At 51.8% G+C, this 21,921-nt stretch overlaps 1 protein-coding gene across 1 annotated transcript; it reads left to right on the forward strand.

The window, feature by feature from the left end:
• Nucleotides 1-524: 524 nt before the first annotated feature.
• On the forward strand, nt 525-20,958 carry RPRD2 (regulation of nuclear pre-mRNA domain containing 2). The gene is given in 12 exon segments (XM_075724267.1): nt 525-744; nt 7,258-7,387; nt 10,019-10,119; nt 11,364-11,441; nt 13,341-13,393; nt 14,182-14,308; nt 15,224-15,399; nt 16,035-16,320; nt 16,677-16,943; nt 17,252-17,455; nt 18,186-20,191; nt 20,193-20,958. Coding segments are annotated over 12 exon segments (4,368 nt in total). The 3' UTR covers nt 20,913-20,958.
• Nucleotides 20,959-21,921: the final 963 nt, after the last annotated feature.

Here is a 21,921-nt window from a genome sequence, read left to right on the forward strand (position 1 = left end):
GAGGGGAGGGGGAGTGTAGGGGGCGGGCGGGAAGAGGCGCGGGGCGCGCGCAAAGGGGCGGGGCGCAAGGCGCAGGCGCGGCGGGAGGGGCGGGCGGGCCGGCGCATGCGCGGCGAGGCGGCGGCGCAGGCGCGGAGGGGCGGGGGGCGCCGCGGCGGCCCGTGTGAGGGAGCCCGGCACAAAATGGCGGCGGGGGGGCGGGCGCTGCGTGCGGGGGGGGCCGGCCGGTGACCGCGTCGCCGCCGCCGCTCCCAGCCGCCGCCCCGGGACAGCGGTGACGGGCCCGACTGGGCCGCGGGCCCAACGATCGCCCTTCGGGGCGGGCGCTGCCGCTGCCCGCCCGCCTGCCTGCCTGCCTCTCCTCGGCCCGGCGCAGCAGGGCCGCCGCATTCCCCGCCCCGCCGCGGCTGGGCCCCGCCGCCTTCTGAGGCGCCGCCGCCCGGGCCCCGCCGGGCCCAGAGCGGAGCGGGGAGCGCCGCGCCGCCGCCGTCCCCGCGGCCCGGCTGGGCGAGCAGGGCGGGAAGATGGCGGCGGGCGGCGGAGGCGGTGGCCGGGCCTCCTCCTCCTCCTCCTCGGCCGCCGCCTCCTCCTCCTCGGCCGGCGCGCTGGAGGCCTCGCTCGACAGGAAGCTGCAGGCGGTGACCAACACGATGGAGTCCATCCAGGGCCTCTCCTCCTGGTGCCTGGAGAACAAGCGGCACCACAGCACGATCGTCTACCACTGGATGAAGTGGCTGCGCCGCTGTGAGTGCGGGGCGCCGGCGGGGGGGCCGGGACCGGGACCGGGGCCGGGGCCGGGGCTGGGGCTGGGAGGACCGTCCCTTGCGCTCCTCCACCTCCGCGTTGCCTCGTCCCGCTTTGCCCGGTGCTTGTCGGGGCGAGGACCCGGCGTGGGGCAGGAGGCCGCCGGCTGCCGCTGGCTGCGGGTTGGGGGTCCGCAGCGGGGAAGGAGGTGGGGTGCAGCTTACGCGGCTGTGCCGGAGGTTTTGGACCCGACATCAGGCGGCGAACTGAAATCTGAGGTTCTTGGATTGCTCAGAAATCTGTCAGCGTTGCGTGGCCCCTGGGCAGGGTTTCTGCTCAGCATCACCTCGTCGCGCTGAGAAAAACAGAAATTGCGCGGCTGCACCTGAACGGTGGCACCTTCAACCTCCTGACTTCTGCATCTGCTTGCCCGCAATCTCCTAAAACGTTATTTTCAGAGCTGAGGGGAAAGATGCCTTCAGCGTTGTGGGGGCGAGGGACTGTCGCTGTCCCCTTCCACGGGCATAGCAGCCTGTTGTGGGCACAAATAAGCGTTGGGTGCCAATGCTCGGATTTGGCAAGCGCCCGCAGGCAACGCAGCGGTGACCCGAGAGTGGGAAAGTTAATGTTTTCATGAGTCTAAACAAGGCGGCGTTATCTCCGCCGTCTCGCTGCCCTGTGAAGGTTTTGCGTGTTGTCGCAGGAGTTAAAGTAAGCTTCGCAGCAAGGCAAAGATAACGTTCCCATCCCAAAGTGTCGCTCTGGTTTGTGCTAAACCTTTTGTAAAGTTTGGGATAGTTTGTTTTCTATATCAAGGCCCTTCTGCAAAAAGCGGAGGGCACTCTTCCCCCAGATTTTCATTTACATTTTCTCTTGTCCATGTACCGCGTGATTAAAGTGAGCAAGGTAAGAGCCTGAGGGCTGTTCTCTGGTCCGTACCAACCCGCTGGTGAGGAGAAGCTGGCCCTGGTCCATCCTGCCTCGCTGTTGTTGCCCACCTCTCCTGGAAATCCTCTTCCCTCTGACAGCCCTCATCACCAGGGGTGTCAGGCGGGACCGTCCTCGGTCCTCTTCACCCTCTTGCTCTGAGCACGCCCCATCCAAACAAAATCCAGCTCCCATCCCTCCTCGGGATGTGCAGCCTCCACTGGACTTGGCGTCTCTTCTCACAGCCGCTGTTCTGGCTCCTCTCTAGGACCTCGGTGAACGTCTCGCTGTAGGTCAGGCTCAACACGACACAGCTCCTCGTTCCCTGCCTGTACCTCAGGGCAGGTCCTCGCTTTGCTCAGCCGCTCGCTGGGAGCGTGGAGCCTTCGTGCCAGCGCAACTCCCCCGTGTTTATCGTCCTACAGCTCCCGTCCCGCTGGCTCGTGGAGCAGAGGCTCTTCCCTGGATTCCTGTTGCTTCTCCGTGGCTGACATTTGTCTTTCAGCTCCTGGCCAAGGCGGCTGAGCTTCCAGAGATGCTGCTTTGGTGCTGCCCGTTCCTTCTCCCTTGCGTTCCTCCGTTCCTCCTTCCCTCCTTCCCAAGCTCATCAAAAGTAATTTAATTGTTCCCACTTGGAGGGCCCTTGATGCTCTGGTCCTGCCCTGCCGGCTCATGTCCACTGCTGGGCTGTTGGCTCGTGCCCCTCAGCCCTTGGTACCAGCCTGGATGTTTTGTTTTATTTTGGTACGAGCGCTTTCAAAGCTTTCCTTGTACAGCTGTCACGAGGGTCTCCCCTCAACACCCCTCGTGTTTGTCAAAGTTCCTCCTTAAGCATCTTATCCAAGGTACCAGCTAAAACAACCCTTGACAGCGGCCGTGATAGTGCTGTGCCCTGACCCCGATTATTTGGTTACTTGCCACTCACGTGGGGCTTTTTTTCCCTGCTTTTCCCTTCGTGGTACACTTCATTCTCTACCCCAAGGACCTTGCAGCCTCTCTGTGCTCTCACACAGCGGGAAGTCACGGTCCCAACCAGAAGAGTTCAGTGCTAATAACAACAGCGAGTACAGCTTGCTTTTGGGTTCCTTTTCCAGCTTTTAAATATTTTAACTCTAAAGCTTCTAAGAACGCTCAAAAGCTGCTTTTTCCAGGGAGCTCCTTGGGAAGGATGGATGTGGTGGGATTGGGGCTGTATCTCGGCGCTCAGCCCGGGTGCAGATGAAGGCACCTGTGTTTAATCGGGGGGAGAAGTGCTGTCGTATCTCTTAGATGCGCGTCTCCGTTAAGCGCGAGACCCTTGAGTAGAGCAGTTCCTGCGTGGTCTTTCTCCAGCGATGCCGGAGTTGGGCTGAGGGCGGTTTCTTGCAGGAGACTTGTAGAAAATGTCAAGTGTGGGGGAAGAAAATTGGCCTTTTTATTCTTTATCGTGTATAAATCGAGGAAGTAGGCGTTGGGCTGGCCTGCGGAGCGGTTGGTGCTCCTGCCTCGGGCTGTGAAGGGATTTCGCCCGAGCATTGGTGGTCTCATGGGTCGGCCCCTCTCCCCCTGCACGCTCTCGAGAGGAAATGGCTGCATTTTGCTGTGGGTATTCCCTAGCATCTGCATTTTGCTGTATCTCGACGGATTTTTATGCGCTTCACTGTTAGATATTCATTTCAGCTGATGTGAAATGTCCGGCTTAACTGAAGATGCGGCTATTTGGGCAAGGAATTTGGCCCTTTCAGAAAAAAAAAATAAAAAAAGAGTGCGGGTATTTAAATACTTTGCTTGTTGGCATGGTCATCTCCCTTCCCGGGTCCAGGCTTGTCCTGAGCACGAGAGGGTCAGAGCTGCGGTTGTTGGCCAATAGCTTCACGACATAAATGTTTCTGGGAGGTAGTGCTGCGATAACTTCACCTCTGGGAAGTTTCTGTTGTGAATCGAGAGCTTTCTTGCAGGAGGGTCGTCTCCTCGGTGTGTCCATGTGAGCAGCTCTTAAATTGGACACATCACACGCCGGCCATCCGGAGACGTCGGTCGGTGGAGCAGGCAGCTGTCCTGGAGCTGAACAGAATCTGGGGTGGGCTTGGTTATAAAATTTCCTGTTTCTTGTCTAAGTTTCCTCTCCGGTTTAAGCCGAGACAGTCTAAGAGTAATTAAGAAGCTATTCACCCATCAGATACGGCCGGTTGCATAACGTGGTTGAGACCACTTGTACAAGGTGCGTCCTGGACCCAAAGGCGCTTGGTTTTCTTCATGCAGCTTGTCTGTAGGTATTGGTCTAGCATGGATTTTTCCTACTGTGCAATTTGGGTGAATCTTGTTTCATAAATATTAGCTCTAAATCGAGGAGCTAAATTAATTCTGCTGTGGCCGAGGTCCGCGTTCAGCCTTGTGGAAACGATGGTGGAGGTGACAGTGCAAGCTGTGCTCCTTCCTTATGGCGTTTGTCTTGAAGTTGGCTCTGGGTTTTTCTGCTGCATTTGAAGGCTGTGTATACGTTGAATCGTTTAAATCAAAGGTATTGTTTAAATCAAAGCGATACATATCTTCGAGATCTATGTTGCATTATGTCATAAGATCTGAAATCAGCGCTATCTCTGCTGGTGAATAACATCGCTGAGATCAAAAGAGCATCCAGTGACCAGCGGGTGAATTAGCAGTGGAGTACTGGGTTTTAATTAAATTGCAGAAAACCCATTTTGATGGGATGATGATCTGATAGATTATCGAGGCTGGCGTTTTGGGGAAAGCTGGCTGCAAATCGTTTTGGGAAGCCAGGCGAGCGCAGCACCGCTCCGGTTGGATTTCCAACCCTCCGGGCAGAGCAGAGCGCTCCTCGCTCAAACAAACCAACCCCGATCTGCCGTGTAAGCATGTTTAGGGTGAAGGTTGTAAATAACAGTTTCTGGTAACAAATCCTTGGGCTTGTTGTGTTTGTTGCTATAAAAGCTTATTCTGGGACGTGGAACTTGAGGCTTCTTGACATGGCAGCTGCTGGAGCGGTGTTGGAGTAGCCATGTGGGAAGGATAAAAAATACCTTCAGCAAAAAAATAGCTGGAAACTAGGTGAGGAGCAAAGTTACAGGTGAGAAGCTGGCTGTGGTGCTGGTGGAGGCAGCGGCTGTGCAATGCCTGGCTCCAGTCTCGCACCTTTGGCCGTGCGTCCCAGCGGCCACTGCGGGTAGGGGCAGTGGAGGGGCTGGGGCCATGGGGAGAGGGGACATCTGGGGCTGGCTGTCCCCTTGACCCACCGCCCTGTTCCTGCCCCAGTTTTGGGGTTGGACGGTGCTTCTTGCTCACCCGCCAGTTTGTAGTGCCACTTGGCAGGGCCAGCAATGAGCAAGAAGAATCAGTGCCGCTCATAGGCGCTCGTGGAGGCTCTTCGCTTCACAGCATCAGCCTGTTGAGGATTTGACGATCAAACCAAACTAAGCCTTTGCACGTATCCTCAACTTTGCTTTCCCAAAGAGGCTATCTTCTGTGAAAGATCTTTTTGAACAACCAACTTGCTAAATTATCCCTTAATATCGGTAGGTCAGCATAGAGCTCATACGGTCAAAATGTTCCTGATGTGAGCTTTTAAATCAAGCTCGCTGCGTGCCAGGACTCCTGTGCCGGGTGGGTGCTGGACCCAGGTCTGCTTGCTTGGTGCCGAATCCTCGCCTGGGATCGAGCCTTTCCGCAGGAAAGGTGTGCGAGAGCATGGGCGAGAGTTGTGCACAGAGAGGAGTCCCTGAAAGCACCAGCGTTTCACACCCAGCTTCCCATACGCGAGCACATCGTGTCATTTGTGAGCAGGGACTCTCTGCCATATAGTAAGGCTTTTGAATAATGGCATTCAGTATGCTAAAAATGAACTAAGCCTGTATTTCTGTGGCTGCGATCCTACTTTGATGGGCTCCTTGCCAGAAGTCCGTTGGTGGCCACTGACCCTCTTTGCTGCATCCAAGAGGAATGTTAGAAAAGAGGGAGGCGATATTTAACAATTAGTTTCCAATAACAGCATGTGAGTTTATTGTTGGCTAGAAAATAGTCACGTTAGCGGCTTTTCCTTAGGCACGGTCTGAAGTGCAAATGAGTTTTGTAAAAATCCTGGCTTTATTTCTGGTTGGCTTTGAGCAGGAGGAGAGCGCGGAACTGCCGGAGATTGAGTCGCCACAGTGGGTGGTTTGGTGGTTTTTCTGCGACAGGTCGTGAATGCAGGAATGGCGTCAGTAAGGGTAAGCTCCCATCGAAGGCTATGGGCCAGGGATGATGCTAAGAGCTTCCCGATGGGAAACCCGGAGGCCGGGAGAGCCGCAAGGTGCAGCCGCACCGCAGAAAGAGGCTCTGCCGAAGTAGGAACAACTGGAAAATGAAGCGGGATGGAGAATTAAGGGATTTGTCAATAAAAACTGTGATTACTAATGCGGCTTGGGGTACAGCCAGAGGGGGTGTAACGTGGGGAAGGTGGGAGCCTGACAGAGCTCACGGGCACGTGAAACGAAACCGTCTATTGTCACCGTTCCTATATTTAAATCCTCGTGTTGTGTCGTCAAATTAAGTGAAGAAGCTAATTAGCATGTGGATGAGCTTACTGCGCTACAAGCGGCATTACTGGCTGACTGAAGAAGAGGTTTGATGAAATAATGAAATTTGGAGCTGAGTATAAGGAAGATCAGAGGTGCATTGTTTGAAGTACGACTGTGGGTGGCAGGTCCGGGTGCGAAGGTCACTGCCGGCTCAGCAGGGACAGGGGAGGTGTTTTTGGAGAAGTTGATCTCTGGAGGAGAAGGGACGGGGATCCGGGGTCCTTTGTGTGCTGCACAAAAGCTGGTGCCTGGCTGGCATTAAATCGCATGTTGGAAAGGGTCGTCCAGGCAGCCGTGTCTGAGGAACCGGCAGCGCTTATTAAACGTGTTAATAAACATTGGCTTATTAATAGGAGGCATTTAGAGGGATGTGGAGAAGGTCTCTCCCTGTCTGTCGTAAGTGCCCTCCGGACAGCTATGGGCATAGGTGTGTGCCTCGTAAAACCTCCCCAGTAATGCTGCCAGTCTGAGAGACCATTTTAAGCCATTACGGCTTAAAAAAAGGGAGATTTATACATGGTGATTCTTCGAAAATATGAATAAGTGGCCTCTAAACTATGAAACAGTAGGTTGCACTGAGTCAGTAGCCAAACGGCGTGATGCTGGAGCTTCGGAGACTGGACCAGACACGTGCTCTGGAGCAGTTGGGTTTTTTCCCCTGCAGAACTTCATGCCGGTTTGTGTTTGGCCTCTTACCGCGGGCGATGCTGATCTTTCTGGCTGTACGGTTCCTCTCGCTGCGTGGGTATCGTAGAAATAGCACGGGGTTAACAGCTTTTTGAGTCCTTTCTAAGCCCAAGTCAGAGTCAAGGCATGATGTTACCAAACATTCAGTTTTTTGGAAGATTTGGAAATGATTTGTAAATTGAAGTCTTTCCTCTCTACTCCCCAGTTTTCACTGTTGGACTTGCCCTTGGATGCGCCATTGATGGAAATGCTGAAACCCCCCCCCAAAAGCAGGCACTGAAATGTTATCAGAATGCAGCTGATGTGGCTACTTGATGATGAATCTGAATTTTCTTTTTGTCTTTAGCTGCCTTTCCTCATCGACTGAACCTTTTTTACTTGGCCAATGACGTCATACAGAACTGCAAGAGAAAAAACGCGATTGTCTTTCGTGATACATTTGCAGAAGTGCTTCCTGAAGCCGCGTCGTTAGTGAAGTAAGTAACGATGTGTTGGAAGGTTGAATGTCTCAAAAAAAATGTGAATTTTTCTTCTAACGCCTCAAACTTTCTAGAAACATCAGCAACATTTCAAGGATTTTGTTTGAACAACTGTGTGGGTTTGAGCTTCTTTACAAGGAGTGTGCTTGAACAGGCATAGAGCTGGCTTTTAATTTGTGTGGGGGTCTCGTTTGAGTAAAATTATCACGTGACGCCGTGCGAGGAGCAGTCTCGCACCAATACGTGCGTGCCCTATAGCTCTGCCTCCTTGTGCTTGCATGCAGGCAGCGGTGGCTTGTGCTGCTGCTGGGGGGGGACGGTGGCAGACTCGGGGGAGTGCTCACAGCGAGGAGGGGTGCGACAAGACAGGGAGGAAGAGGAGGGGGAGGAGGAGGAGATGGTCTTTGCGGTCTCCAGGGATCTGCCTGTGGTTGACCACCATGAGAACAAGCGGCGCAGATGCCAGTCTAATCCCTGCCTGGCTTCTGTGAGCTTCTCTGTGGCTCCTGCGCTGCCGTACCCATCTGCTAAAACGTTATTTCAAGGTAACGTGTTCTCAAAGGTGGTTTTGCGCTCCGCGGGAAATCGGAGACTTTAATTTATTAGAGAAACGTGGGCTGAAAAGATCCCGCGCTGGCACGTGTCCAGGTGGGGCGAGCCCCGTGCCATCATTACCCGCCCTGCGCGTCAGGTTGCCTTGCTGCCCTCCGGTTTGGTTTCCGAATCTTCCTCAAAGCAGATGGTCTTTAAGGAACAGGACATAGTAAAAATACAAAGCAGCTCCGTAGTAGTAAAGTGATGGTGGTGGTTTGTGTGTCTTTGGAACAGAGTTTGAAGCGGCAGATGGCTGAACGTAGCATGAGGCAGGGAGAAGGTTAAAGCTGGACTGCTCATTAGCTTATAGTTAAATGTAAGTTGCAGAAGAGAAAGTTGAAAATACCGTTAATAGATGCCAGCAATGAGGAGGAGGGAGAAAAAATCCTGGGAGTATCAGCTACCAAAGCAAAAGAGAGACAGAAAAGCTACAGCAAGAATGGCAAGTGACTGCTCCTTTGATAGCCCCAACAGGCTCTGCCAAGCCGGGTCCTGTTCCAGATGTTGGTATAGAAATGATTAAATGGATAAAAGTTCTGTGAACTTGCTGCTTCCATCTTTCGGTGTTTGCGTACCACAGGGGTGTGACTTGGCTACCCTTTTTGGACCCCGATGGAAGATTTTTGTCTCTCCCATGTGCATCTTGCTGGCCCTGACAGGTGACATCATTGTGTCTGTCCCTCCGCTAAGCTTTGTGTGGCCGGGGATGGTGGTGTCGCTCCACAGCAGAATCTCGGTGACCAACCTTCTTCCAGTCAGTTTAAAATGCAGTAAAAGTGGCCAGAAAACGCGTCGCTCTTTTTTGGGGTGCTGAGATGGAACTTGAACACAACAGGGCTCAAAGTCGAGTCGGACGGCTGCTCGGGTGGTCTCTAAAAAGGACCCAGAGGGTTCCGTGAAGCACGCTTCCTTCCATAGCCCTGCCTGGCAGAGCACCCACCGCCCGAGGGCGCGGAGCAGCTCCTTTGCCCCGGGTTCGCAGCCCTGCTGCGGTGCCAGCTGCCGCCTGGGTCCCACAGGGAGCGGCGGTGGAAGCTCTGCTCTCCAATTAGAGTTTATTATTCCGAGCTCGAGTCCTCTGGGGCAGTCGCTTCTTGTTGTTGGCAGGGTTCAGGCTTACGTGCTGCCCTTGGAGTGCGAAATTCGGGGTGCGTGAACTTTAATTCTGGGTGCTTTGCAGGAAGCGCTCTTCGTTTGGGTGATGAGCAGGGTGATGATTGGTCTGGTCATACGTTTTTCCTCTCTTATCCCAAGAGTCGTCCCTTGGGTCTGCACCCTTGTGTTGACTCGGGGGTGTAGGGAGAACACGCTTGGAGAGTGGTTGCTTACGGATGTTTTATTTGTCCATTTTTTCCCTTGAAACAGAAGCACCTGGACGAGATACACTATGTGACGCCAGGCCATCTCCTTTTCTTTCTTTCTTTGGAGATTCTTACAGATGACATTGCTTAACTCCCAAGGCTGATGCTGCTAGGCACAGAGGGGATGTGTGATTAGAGATGAGCGGGAGAGCTCGTCTTCTTGATGAAGTTCAACACCACCGATCGCCTGCTATGCAGTCGCTTCTCTCTGAAGTAGTTACTGTTCTCTGTGAAGAGAATAATGCTTTATTTCCCCCTGCCCATCCCTGCCCTGGAATAATCACTTTTTTCTTAAGCATCCATCTAGAAAGCTGCTTTGGAAGAGTAACAAATTATTTTTTTTTCCCCATGAAGAAGGGTTTCAGAGAAATCCTATTGGTGTTCCTACCACTCTGAAACCTTGTAATTTTACCCAAAAAAGGGCCCCGATCCGTTATGATACGGAAGTGTGTGTATGCTTAACTCCAAGCGTGTGGACTTGCTGCCTTGATCTCACTGGGACCCCTTGCAGCAGAACTAAAGTCGTCACCTGGACTGAGAACTCCCCGGTCTGAAGGGTCTTTTAAAGTTTTGAATTAAACACGTAATTATTTACATTATTATCCATTCTAGAATCATGAGAAATTACAGTGTGGGGCTAAAAAAAAAAAACCAATATGCTCTTCTTTTTCAGGGATCCATCCGTTTCCAAATCTATCGAAAGAATCTTCAAAATCTGGGAGGACAGAAATGTGTACCCCGAGGAAACCATTTTGGCACTAAAAGAAGCTCTGAGTAAGTTACTTAGCCTTTGCATGTCTTACCTTACAAACTAACGCATGAGCTTGATGAGGTTAAAGAAAACGTCTGGAGTTGCTGAGTAAAGTGAGGTAATTGTGCGTATCTCTCCTTTCTGCATTTGCACCTAGCACAGACTTTAGAGTAGCGAGGTGTTGTGCGTGGGCAGCACCGAGTTCATCTGCTTCACGGTCTTTTTGTACCTTTCTAAAGACAGCTCTGAATCCTTTCACGTAAGCCAGAATTGTTACAGCTGAGATTAAGTAGATTGTGAAGGTAAAGTGGTCCTACGAGTCCTGAACACGGTGCCCTGGTAGAGGGCTTGTGTCCCTGGCTCTTCCTTTGAGCGTGAGCCAACTCTCAGCTGCCACAGCACGGCGAGGAACAGAGGCGGCTTCCTTCCTTTCTAGTCTATTTTAGCAATAAGTTGTTTTTACTAATAATATTTGTGGTATAGGAAAGAGGCTGGAAGCAAAGCTGGAGGGTGAAGTGTCCTCGAGTACTTACGAAAGAACTCTGCTTAAAAGCTGAAATGGCCAATGTTGACTGGAAACACCTGTAGTCAGTTAAAACCAGACATTAGCCGATACTCAAATACTTGAAGAAAAGTAGTCCACGTTTCCGCTTTACTTGGTTACATCATTAAGAGCTAAAGGTGCTTCAGGAAATCCTCACGTGTGGCTTTGAGAGCCCGTCGTCGTCCTGGCAGGGGAAACACGGTGTCTCGGGTTCAGGCTTTGGCACGTGAAAAGGCTTCAGTTGGGCGTTGCATGTTGAGAAGTGAAGTTTACGTTCTGAAACATCTAATTTTTCTAACTTGAAAACAAAAATATTTCAGACTACTTGTAAATTAGGTATTGTGGCTACTGTCCCGACTTGCATTACTTGCCTGTTGAATGCTGATTTTGTAAAAGCCTACCTAAAGAGCCGAGCGGTACAGTTTTATTTTTAGATGCCTTGTTTTTCCTTTTTACTCTAGTCATTACTGTGATTTTTGAACTGTCTTAGTGTAAGGGCAAACAGAAACTTGATTTAAAAATGGAAGACCATCCCCCAGGTTGCTGTATTCCTGAGTAAACTTAGGTTCTCTTGGGCATCCAGCAGCTCATCTAAGGAAGTTGGTCTAGGTATTTTAAAACAAATTTCTGTTCACTCTTTTACCGTGCAACCGTATGGCACCAAAACCAGATTCTTTAAGGAATCCCATAATGCCAGACTGCAAAAAATGAAATGTTTTCCAGGTACCACTTTCAAAACTCAGAAGCAGCTGAAAGAAACTCTGAACAAACAACCGAATAAGCCGTGGAAGAAATCGCAAAGTAAGGAAACAATGTGAACTCTCTGAACTAATATAGAAATTGCCTTCTTGAGGAACAGAAGAAAGGCTAGCCCAAACTGGGCAAAGTACCTGGACTAAAACATGAGCCAGCATGCGTCTTCCAGGCTTGTAAAGCTCCTTAGAGACTAATGTGTAAAGCACCAAGGAGTTGTTGCTAGAGAAGCACTTTTTAAAGGAATGAAGTATGAAAAAAAAATCTTTGTGAGAGCAGAGGTTATGAACAGTAGAGGAAAGAGCTGGTGGAACCTCTTGGAAACTGGCGTTAGACTATGCAGAGATGGAGAGAAGACAGACAGAAGCGTGTGCTTTGGCAGCAGGAGGTGGACAGTACCTTCGTGCTCAGGAACACATCTTCATCAGCAAACTAGGTGCTAGGATAAAAGAAAACTGGAGGCTGGCAGTGCAGATAATGAACTTTGGCATCCGGCAGTACCAGGAGTGCAGTCTAGCAGGAAATGCATTTGTAATACACCAATCTTACTAATCTCATGACACGCTAAAGCCTCGAGTGGTCCGTAAAGCGAGATGGTGGAACATTAGGTGTAAGACGTGGCGTGCGCCCGCCTGTACAAGTGCTGAGATCAGAAGGTTAACAAAAGAGTTTGGAAGCGTTTATTACTTGGCTTATCATCATGTCCTGGTTATGGCTGGGATAGAGTTAATTTCCTTCCTAGTAGCTGGCACAGTGCTGTGTTTTGGATTTAGGATGAGAATAACGTTGATAACGCTCCGATGTTTTAGTTGTTGCTGAGCAGTGCTTACACTAGTCTTTGCAGCTTCTTGTGCTCTGCCGACTGAGAAGGCTGGGGGTGCACAAGAAGCTGGGGGGGGCACAGCCAGGGGAGCTGACCCAGACTGGCCAAAGGGATGTTCCATACGTGCGGTGTCACGCCCAGTATAGAAACTGGGGGAAAGCTGGCCGGGGGGGCCGCTGCCGGGGGACTGGCTGGGCATCGGTCAGCAGGTGGGGAGCAATTGCACTGTGCATCGCTTATTTTGGAATATTCTTTTATCATTATTATTATCATCATCATCATCCCTTCCTTTTCTGTCCTATTAAACTGTCTTTATCTCAACCCACAAATCTTACTTCCCGCCCCCACCCCTCCCCGATTCCCTGCCCCGTCCCACTGCGGGGGAGCGAGTGAACAGCTCTGTGGTGTTTAGCTGCCTGCCGGGTTAAACCTCAACACATCACAAGCTGCTTTCCCAAACAAAAATGTGCTATATTCAGCATGGATGAAGGGTTTAGCATTTTGCTTCTTAGCAGAGGTTTCTCTTGTTTTGTCCAGAAACCAATGGATTTAGCGTCGCTCGATGGTGGGATTCGTTCCCCCTGCTCTGTTAATACGATGTCAGAATAGAGGTGCGAGAGTTTTTAAGGTTGAGAGCATGGTTAGGCCTAGTAAGGACCGAAGGGAGACCCCATCCAAAGGAAGTGTTGGGCTGCGTGCGTCAGCTCTCAGTCTGGCACTTAGGAAATAACGTTACCTTCCTTGCAGAGAGGTAGGAACTCATCGGGTAAGGCTGTTAGATCAGCCCTTGCAGGGACTTGTCTTCCCAACGGTAGAGCTGGAAAAGGTACACACAGTAAATTTTTATAGCATGTTGGGGGGGGGGGGGGGGGGGGGGGGAGCGATAGTATGATTTGTTGACCTCAGTCAGTCTAGCTGCACGTGACCGTGTCCCATTTAGCTAACGGAAAGCCCAGAGCATTGAGGGACATCTGTGTGGAGGAGAAAATGTCATGTAACAACAGCCTGCGAGTCTTCCGTTGAATTATGTTAAAATATTTTTTAATTAGAACTGTTTTTTGTGACTTGCTTTTAGTAAGGGTGTAGTTGTTTGGTTTCTTTATACTTTTTCTTTATTCCAACAGCATCCACAAACCCGAAAGCTGCTTTGAAGTCCAAGATTGTTGCCGAATTCAGAGTAAGTCTGCAAGGGGAAATATTCTGTTGTGCTAACCTCCATCCTTGGGCTGTAGCTTTTGTGTAGCTTACGTCCACCAGCAGCATAAGCTTGATGGGAAGCTCTAGTGTTCAGTGTCTCTTTGTTTCTTGGCATATAACACCTGCTAGACATTTCAGCTGTGAGTTTTGTTAGGGCTGCCACCCCTTCCGTGCGCTGTTACGGACAGCGAGGCAGCTGGAAAGCATTCGGAGCGGTGCGGAGGCTGCCCATGGAAACGCTGGTTTTCGTTTGGGGTAACTCGTACAAGAGAGCAGTTTGTCTTCTCGGGAGCTGCGTGAAATCCACGGGCCCTACACTGAGAGGGGCTGGCTGTTACGGACAGCGCTGACCGAGGCGTACGGTCAGATCATCCTAGTGAAGGAGGAGTTTAGGGTGGCTGAGGAGTTGGTGGCAAGAAATTTATCTAAATTAGGTCCCCCAAAGGAGTGCAGTGTGTTAAGGAGATGCATGGGCACTGGTGGAGTAAAAAAAAAAAGAAAATAAAAAAGGCATGTCCCCATTCTTAACCCATAGCCAGGAGACTTGTAGAATTACAGCCCCTGCCCGAGCCCGCTGATCTGTTTGACTTGAGGTTAAAAATCCGGAGGTTCGCACGGTTCGTTTCTGCCTTAGCTCTCGTTCATAAACGATCTTGAACCGGAGCGTTGTTTGTCACTGAAGCGGGTCTGTGCTGTTAGCTCTGCGCAGCAGGGCCGCTCTTCCGCGGAATGTGATGAGGGTGCTTTTCTTGTTTGATTTTTTTTCAGCCACAGTCTCTCATTGATGAATTGCTATTATATAAGCGCTCGGAAGACCAGATAGAATTGAAAGAGAAGCAGCTTTCCACTATGAGAGTGGATGTGTGCAGCACTGAAACACTTAAATGCTTAAAAGGTAACGACGGCGTAAAACGTACAAAACCCGACGTAATTGAAGGAGGTGCAAATACCTATCCTCGCAGCTGTAGGCGCTCCTCGCTTCTGTTGAGCCTTCGACCAGAAATCAGACTGTGTCTGTAAAATGCCGCAATTTCAAAGTGCCGTTAAGAACCACCAAGCAGGAGCCTAAAACCTTTGTTAATTTGAACCTGTTCGTAGAAACCCGCAGATACAGCGCTCAAGCAAAGCAGAAGCGATGAAGGTGTATTTTGTACTATTCAAACATGCCCTCGTATGTTGTTAAAACATGCATTGTTCTTCACGTGTTCAGAACTCCTTAAATAATTTCGGTTTTAAGTTAAGGCATCCATCAGTGGCTACAGTTTGAGAATGCCAGCTGCGAGTCCAATAGCAAGCAGCGCGTATTAGGGGTAAATTAACTGAGTTATGTTGAGCCGCGTTAACAGGAAATTTAATTGTAAAACCGCAGATAGCTCTAGCTGTGCTTGGTAATCCGTGACCGCAGTCTTTGAAAGTGGTCACAGTCGTGAGAACTCGTAGATGTGAACCCCAATGATGTTAGGAACCCTTGGAATATGGTAACAAAGGAAAAATAAAACTCAAGATTTTTGCCTCTTCCAAAATGAAAGTACGCTCCCTGGGTAGTTGAAAGAGTACGGTTTTACACTTCTGTGCCTTGAATTTATTTATCACTGATAACTAGTTGAAAAGCCATATATACTGCTAGCAACTTGGCCTCTTTTTTTAATGGATACCGACGGATGAACGGGGCAGTCTGGGGAGTGTACAACGTGATGCAGTGTCCATTGTCTGAACTCCCCGGTTGCCGCTGTTGAGGATACGCTCCTGGGAGCTGATTTTCCCCTTAGGCAGATGACAGCTTATTTATGTGGTGTTAATCTCCTTGCAGACAAAACAGGAGGAAAGAAGTTCTCCAAGGAGTTTGAAGAAGCGAGTTCAAAGCTGGAAGAGTTTGTAAATGGCTTAGACAAGCAAGTGAAAAATGGCCCGTCTCTCACGGAAGCCCTGGAGAACGCCGGTATATTTTATGAAGCACAGTATAAGGAAGTCAAGGTGGTAGCAAATGTAAGTACGCTTTTCCTCAATCCTCCTCAGGCGGACCGATGTCCACCTGTGTTTACTAAGCATCTCAGAGGCTGAAAATGCATCATCTCTATTCACAAATGAAGAAGTTTGGCGTGATGAAAGAGAGCAGAGTTGAGGTGTGGGGCAAGAAAAGGAGATGCTACAAGAATCCGTGGGTCAGAGGCTCAATTCTTGTGTGTTGCTGGAATTTTGTAGCCCCTCTGCATTTTTAAACGGGAGCAAAATTACGGTTAGTCTGACAAATCCTAAATTCTAGAAACTGCACAAGTTGTGATCAATATGCAAACTAGATGAACAAATGAAGAAAGAATTCAGTAAAGCATTGCAAAACACCACACCCCCCCAACCCTACCAGAAAAAACAGGCAGCATATTTGTTAGAAAACTTTTTTTTATGAAAAGTGTTTTTTAAGTCACTGGCAAAAGGTTTTACCTTCCCCTTTTGACTCTGCAAGTCACACTGAAAAGCTGAGTTCTTACTGCAGAGTTCTCACTGCTGGGTACAGGTAGTTGGAAATGGTTTGTCTATGGCCCTCTGCTTCTTTGTTGGGGAAGCAACTGAGGCACGCTCTCTTCCTAGAAAAGATACTCAGTCCCATGTCCTTTCTTTCTTAGGCTTATAAAACATTTGCGAATCGAGTGAGCAATCTAAAGAAAAAGCTAGACCAGTTGAAAGCGACGCTTCCTGATCCGGAGGAGTCTCCTGTCCCTTCTCCAAGTATGGATGCCCCATCTCCGACAGGCTCCGAGTCCCCTTTTCAGGGGATGGGGGAGGAGGATAATTCCCGGTCTCCGGTGGTCGGAAGCCGCAAGACGATGTCTCCGGAGCCTGTGACGGATAATCGGGATGTGGAAGACATGGAGCTCTCTGACGTGGAGGACGATGCGTCTAAAATTATTGGTACGTTCTGCGGGAGCAGCAGAATAATTGTCGTGTAGAAATTGCATCGAGACAAAACAGCCCTTTCAAGCCTCGCTTGGGATGTAGCGGATGCGCCAGGCCCTCGTTGGGCCGCGGGTTGGTGCTGTTGGGTTTCGATCTCCCACCCCAGTTCCCTGACACGAGCAGGGAAGTCCCGGTCTAGCTGTGATTGTTCTCGTCTCCCAAACCACTCATCGAAATACGTTTTTACGTAGCCTGTGGGAATCAGAGCTAACATGCCTAATGATGAGGATCCCGTTGCAAATCCTGTACCCTGAGTACGCCTTCGGGGACAGAGTGACGGTTCTGGTCTTGTTCTCCCTTCCCTGATGCAGTGGAAGAGAGGAAGGAGAAGCAGGCTGCTCCGGCTTCGGCACCCGCAAAGACCGAAAGTATCCCCAAAGCAGTGCCGTCTACCGCTGCAGCAGGCACAACTTCGGTGACGGTGACGACGCCTGCCCAGACTCCTCCGGCTCCAAAGGCGGTGAGCGCAGCGCCTGTCCCTCCGTCGCCAGCGCTTGCGTTGCCCAACCTGGCCAACGTGGACCTGGCAAAGATCAGCTCCATTCTTAGCAGTTTAACTTCCGTAATGAAAAATACAGGTGAGTGCTGAAGTGGTACTAGCCCAGGTGTTTGGTTAATGGAGCTAACAATGGAGCTTTGTTTTGTAATCTTTTAAAGCTTTAGTTGTCTCAAAATAAACATGAGTGAGTTACTACATAAAAGATCTGGCTCAGTCTCTCTGATGCACGGCTGTCGGCTTTGTGAGCCTCTCCTTGCTTGCCCTCAGTGGAGCTCTGCTGCACTGTTAGATACAGCACTCTGCTGTTCTATCTGTGGAAAACCTGAGCCAAAAAAAGCTTCCGCTGAACGAAGCAACGTACGTGAGTGGTGTGTGCTTCCGTCCTAGGTGTCAGTCCCGCCTCGAGACCGTCTCCAGGAACCCCAACGAGCCCAACAGCTCTTACTAGTGGCCTGAAGACTCCTGTCATGGGGACTCCCTCTGCTCCTTCAAATCCGTTAGCTAATATTCTCTCCAAAGTTGAAATAACTCCTGAAAGTATTTTGTCTGCGCTCTCCAAAACCCAGACTCAGACCGCACCAGCATTGCAAGGTACCGGAGTGGGTCTTGAGGGAGTGGCTAACGGTGTATTTGATGGCAGTGGCTGCGCTGAAACGTGCTGCTGTGCTTGTCCTAAAGCAAAAGTTGAAGGGAGAAAAACTTCTTTGGAATGTATTACGTCTTTGGCAAATGCGGATAACTTTTTCTCAGGTAGCACGCATGTTACAGACCAGCGAGTTTTATTACTTTTCTGTACATCCTCATATTTTTGCCGTGAACCAAAGCGCGCTCATCCAGAACGCTTTGTGGAAGGGCACTGACCGGGACAGGAGACCAAGGGGTCTTTGTGGTTTCCCTGTGCTTCTGAGAGCGCTTTTTTGGAGCAGAAAACTTCCCAGAGGTGCTGCTCCTGCTTCTGCACCTTGCGTGTGTAACCCTGGTCAGTAGTGCAATGTTTTTTATGCCTGGCTACAAAGCCAGGATGAGTTATTACCCAGCTCACCCAGATGTATGTTGTAATTCATATTTATAGATCGATCTGAGCCTCTGGCAAAAGTTTGCACCTTGGTGGGTGCTAACGTCAATAGTAATGCGGCAAAATCCAGTCATTTTCCTGGCTAAAACATGGAAGTTGTTTTAAGGAACATCTGCGATAGAAATACCAAAATCTTTCCCTAGAATAATGACATAATGATGGTGGCTCATGCTGACTTGCCTCTTACCGGAACATCTGAACGCAGCTTGCTTTTTTTTTTCTCCCCCCCCCCCCCCCCCCCCCCAGGTTTGTCATCCTTACTTCAGAGTGTTGCTGGAAATACCGTTCAGTCAAGCGAAACTGCGTCACAGAGCACTTCAGCATCGCCAGCCAACACGACTGTTCCTTGCATGAAGGGGAGGAATATTCCTTCCAATACTCAGTCCTTTATATCCAAAAGTTTTGGTTATTCTCCAAACTCATCTACTGCTGAGGTTTCCTCAACTTCAGTTAATAAGGCTCCCATTGGACATACCCCAGGGCTGTCAAGCTCCAGTTTTAAGCCGCCAACCAATTCCCTGGGATTTTCCAGTTCCCACCCTACCAGTCCTCCTTCTTCCCTTTTGCCAACAGAAACCTCACTGGGTCAACCCTCTGAAATTTCAAAAGCGAAGCTGGAATCGGAACCCCCTTCTCCGAGCCTGGAGATGAAGATACACAATTTCTTGAAGGGAAATCCCGGCTTCAGTGGTCTGAACTTGAATATTCCAATTCTCAGCAGCTTAGGGTCCAGCATCGCAACGGAAAGTCATGCGTCTGACTTCCAGCGTGGTCCTACCAGCACTTCCATGGACAATGTGGATGGAACACCGGTGCGTGACGAGCGAAGCGGGACGCCCACCCAGGACGAGATGATGGATAAGCCAACGTCGAGCAACGTCGACACTATCTCCCTGCTGTCGAAAATCATGAGCCCCGGTTCTTCGACTCCCAGCAGCACGAGGTCACCTCTTCAGGGCCGGGACGACGGATATCCCCAAGAACTTTCCAATTCCGTGCACACCTACCGGCCCTTCGGCCTCGGCAGAGAGTCTCCGGCCGGCCTGTACAAGCAGCCTGCAGACAGCATGGAGATACCCTCCTCTTTAATGGACTCCTCCCAGGAGAAGTTTTACCCAGACACCTCTTTTCAAGAAGATGAAGATTACCGTGACTTCGATTACTCGGGGCCGCCGCCGTCGGCCATGCTAAACCTGGAGAAGAAGCCTGCCAAGTCTATCTTGAAATCGAGTAAACTCTCTGAAGCTGCTGAGTACCAGCCGGTCCTGTCCAGCTACGGTCAAAGATCGCAGGAGTTTGGCGTGAAGTCGTCCTTCCCGCAGTCGATGAGGTCTATTCTGGATCAGAGCGAGAGCTGCGACCCGCTGGCGTCGTCTCCGGGGATGTACGGGAGCTACGGCCTCAGGGGAAACGACTCCACCTCGGACGGCTCCCCTTCGCCCAGCAAGAACGACGTGTTTTTCGCGCCGGACTCCAATCACAACAACTTACCGAAATCGGTGGTGCACTCTGGCCTCTCGCAGAAGCAATACCCGGACTCGCCCCACTCGATTCCCCACCGCTCGCTTTTCTCTTCTCAAAACGCCCTCTCCAGCCCCGCGGGCAGAGCGCCTGCGGCAAGCGTGGAGAAATCGTTGGGTTCTTCCATTTCCACCACGTCGACCATCGAGTTCAAGAACATGCTCAAAAATGCCTCCCGTAAGCCCTCCGAGGAGAAGCATTTTGGTCAGATTTCCAAAAGTAGCTCCGGCGAGGGGGTGAGCTTGGCCGGAGCTCCCAAGGGAGAGCCGCAGCCGCAGGAGGAGCACTACCGCATAGAGACCAGGGTCTCCTCGTCCTGCTTGGACTTGCCCGACAGCACCGAGGAGAAAGGGGCCCCTATCGAAACGCTGGGTTACCACAACGCCTCGAGCAGGGGGATGTCGGGAGAGCCCATCCAGACCGTGGAGTCCATCCGGGTTCTGGGCAAGGGGAATAGAGGACACGGGCGAGAGGCGAGCCGAGCGGCGGGGTGGTTCGAGATGAGCAGCGGCGGGAGCGCCTTCGATAACGGGCCCTCGGGCACGTCGGAGCTGCCCGGCATGGGCGGCTTCCCGGCGCCGTACAAGGAGCACGTGCCGCCCTTCCAGGAGAGCGTCAACAACTTCCGAACAAATAACTTCAGCCCCGCTTTCGAGCACCACATGCCGCCGCCGCCGCCCCTCGCGCCGCCTCCCATCGAGCACGGGACTCCCTTCCAGCGGGACGCGGTGGGGGCCGCCCGCCGGGCCCCCTGCCGCCCCCCCCAAGGACCACGGCAGCCTGTTCCCGAGGGATCACTCGGTCCCTCCCCGCATGCCGTCGGTGGATCACGCCAACCCCTTCTCGAAGGAAACCTCCGCTCCGCTCTCGCTGCCCCACGGCGTCCCCCCGCCGCCCTCTGTGGAGCACGCCGGGGTCCCCTTCCCCACGCCCCCGCCGCCCCCCGTCCCCGGGGAGCACGCCGGCGTCCCCTTCCCCACCCAGCCGCCGCCGGCCGGGGAACACGGCGGCGTCCCCTTCCCCGCGCCGCCCCCCATGGCGGTGGAACACGCTGCCGGCGCCTTCCCCAAGGAGCACGGTACGATCCACCAAGGGACGATGAAAGAGCATTTCGCCGTGCACGCCGGACCCCGGGAGCCGGTGGCCCAACCCCAACAGCGGGACCACGCCGCAGCCCCCCTGTCCCGCACCCGCGAGGCCGTGGGTCTGACCCCCCTGTCCCGCGAGCCGCTGGGGACGGCCCGCGGCCTGGGCCCCCCCGCTCACAGGGACGGTGGCAGCCGCGGCGGCGGCGGCGGGGTGCTGGTCAGGACCCCCCGGGCTGACTTCAGGCCGCGGGAGCCCTTCGTGAGCAGAGACCCCTTCCATAGCCTGAAAAGGCCCCGGCCGCCATTTGGGAGAGGGTCCCCCTTCTTCGCCCCGAAACGCCCCTTCTTCCCCCCCAGGTACTGAAGCAGACACCCAGCTCCCGAGCGAAGGCATCCGGACGCTGTCGAGAGCAGCGGAGTAGCGCTTTCACTTTTTTTTTTTTTTTTCCCATATTTTGGGATTTTTTTTTTTTTCTTTCCCTCAAGAGCCCTATAACCTTCTCCTAAATTAAATGTTCTGGGGTTGTTTTTTTGGGGGGGGGGCGGGGGGGGGTAGTGGGGGGGGAGGGTTGTTTATTTCCCAAGCCCACCCAGTTGGTGCGAGCCTAGGGGGAAAAAAAAAAAAAAGTTTTAACAAAAAGAAGAAGCATTGCTGTTGAAATAAAAACTTCCAGTAGTAGTTTAAAAAGTTTAAAAAAAAAAAAAAAGTAAAAAAAAAAAAAAAAAAGAAAAGAAAAAAACACCAAACCAAACCTAAAAACCCGCGAGGAAAGCTGAGGCGTGCTGTCGGGATGATGGTTTTTAGCCGAACACCAAATCGCTGCCGCAAGGGAGGAGTTGAAGGGGCCAAGCGCCGGCGGGGGCCGAGCCCCCCGACCCCTCCTGTGCCTTCCTCTGCAGCCACGGCCGCCGCTCGCCCTCCAGCTGGCCAAAACCGCCAAAAAAAGGCAAAAAAGAAGAAACAACCACCACCCTGCGATGATCTCCCGGACTCTGGCTCCCGGCGCGCGAGGAGGGGTCCCGCGGCCTGTCCCCCGCCTCCAGCCCACCGCCTCGGGAAGAACCTGTCGTCTGTCGGTTTTTGGTTTATTTTGGGGGGTTTTTTTGGGTTTTGGTTTTAGCGCTCTTTTTTTTTTTTTTTTTTTTTTTTTTACTTTTTGGGGTTTTTTTGTTTTGTTTTGTTTTTCCCCTGGGAACACTGTTGACTTTGTACGTGTGTGTATATAATAATCACTTTTTAATTCCATCTCTCGGCTCGTTCGCGACGCGCAGACGGGGCCCGCGGGGGGCTCGGGACGCTGCCCCCCACCCTGGGCCGCGCCGGCGGCTTTTATATGAAGTTGGAATTTTACTTGATTTATTTTTTTGTTTTG

The sequence above is a fragment of the Pelecanus crispus genome, chromosome 22 (assembly GCF_030463565.1).
Source record: "Pelecanus crispus isolate bPelCri1 chromosome 22, bPelCri1.pri, whole genome shotgun sequence".
Lineage (NCBI taxonomy): Eukaryota > Metazoa > Chordata > Aves > Pelecaniformes > Pelecanidae > Pelecanus > Pelecanus crispus.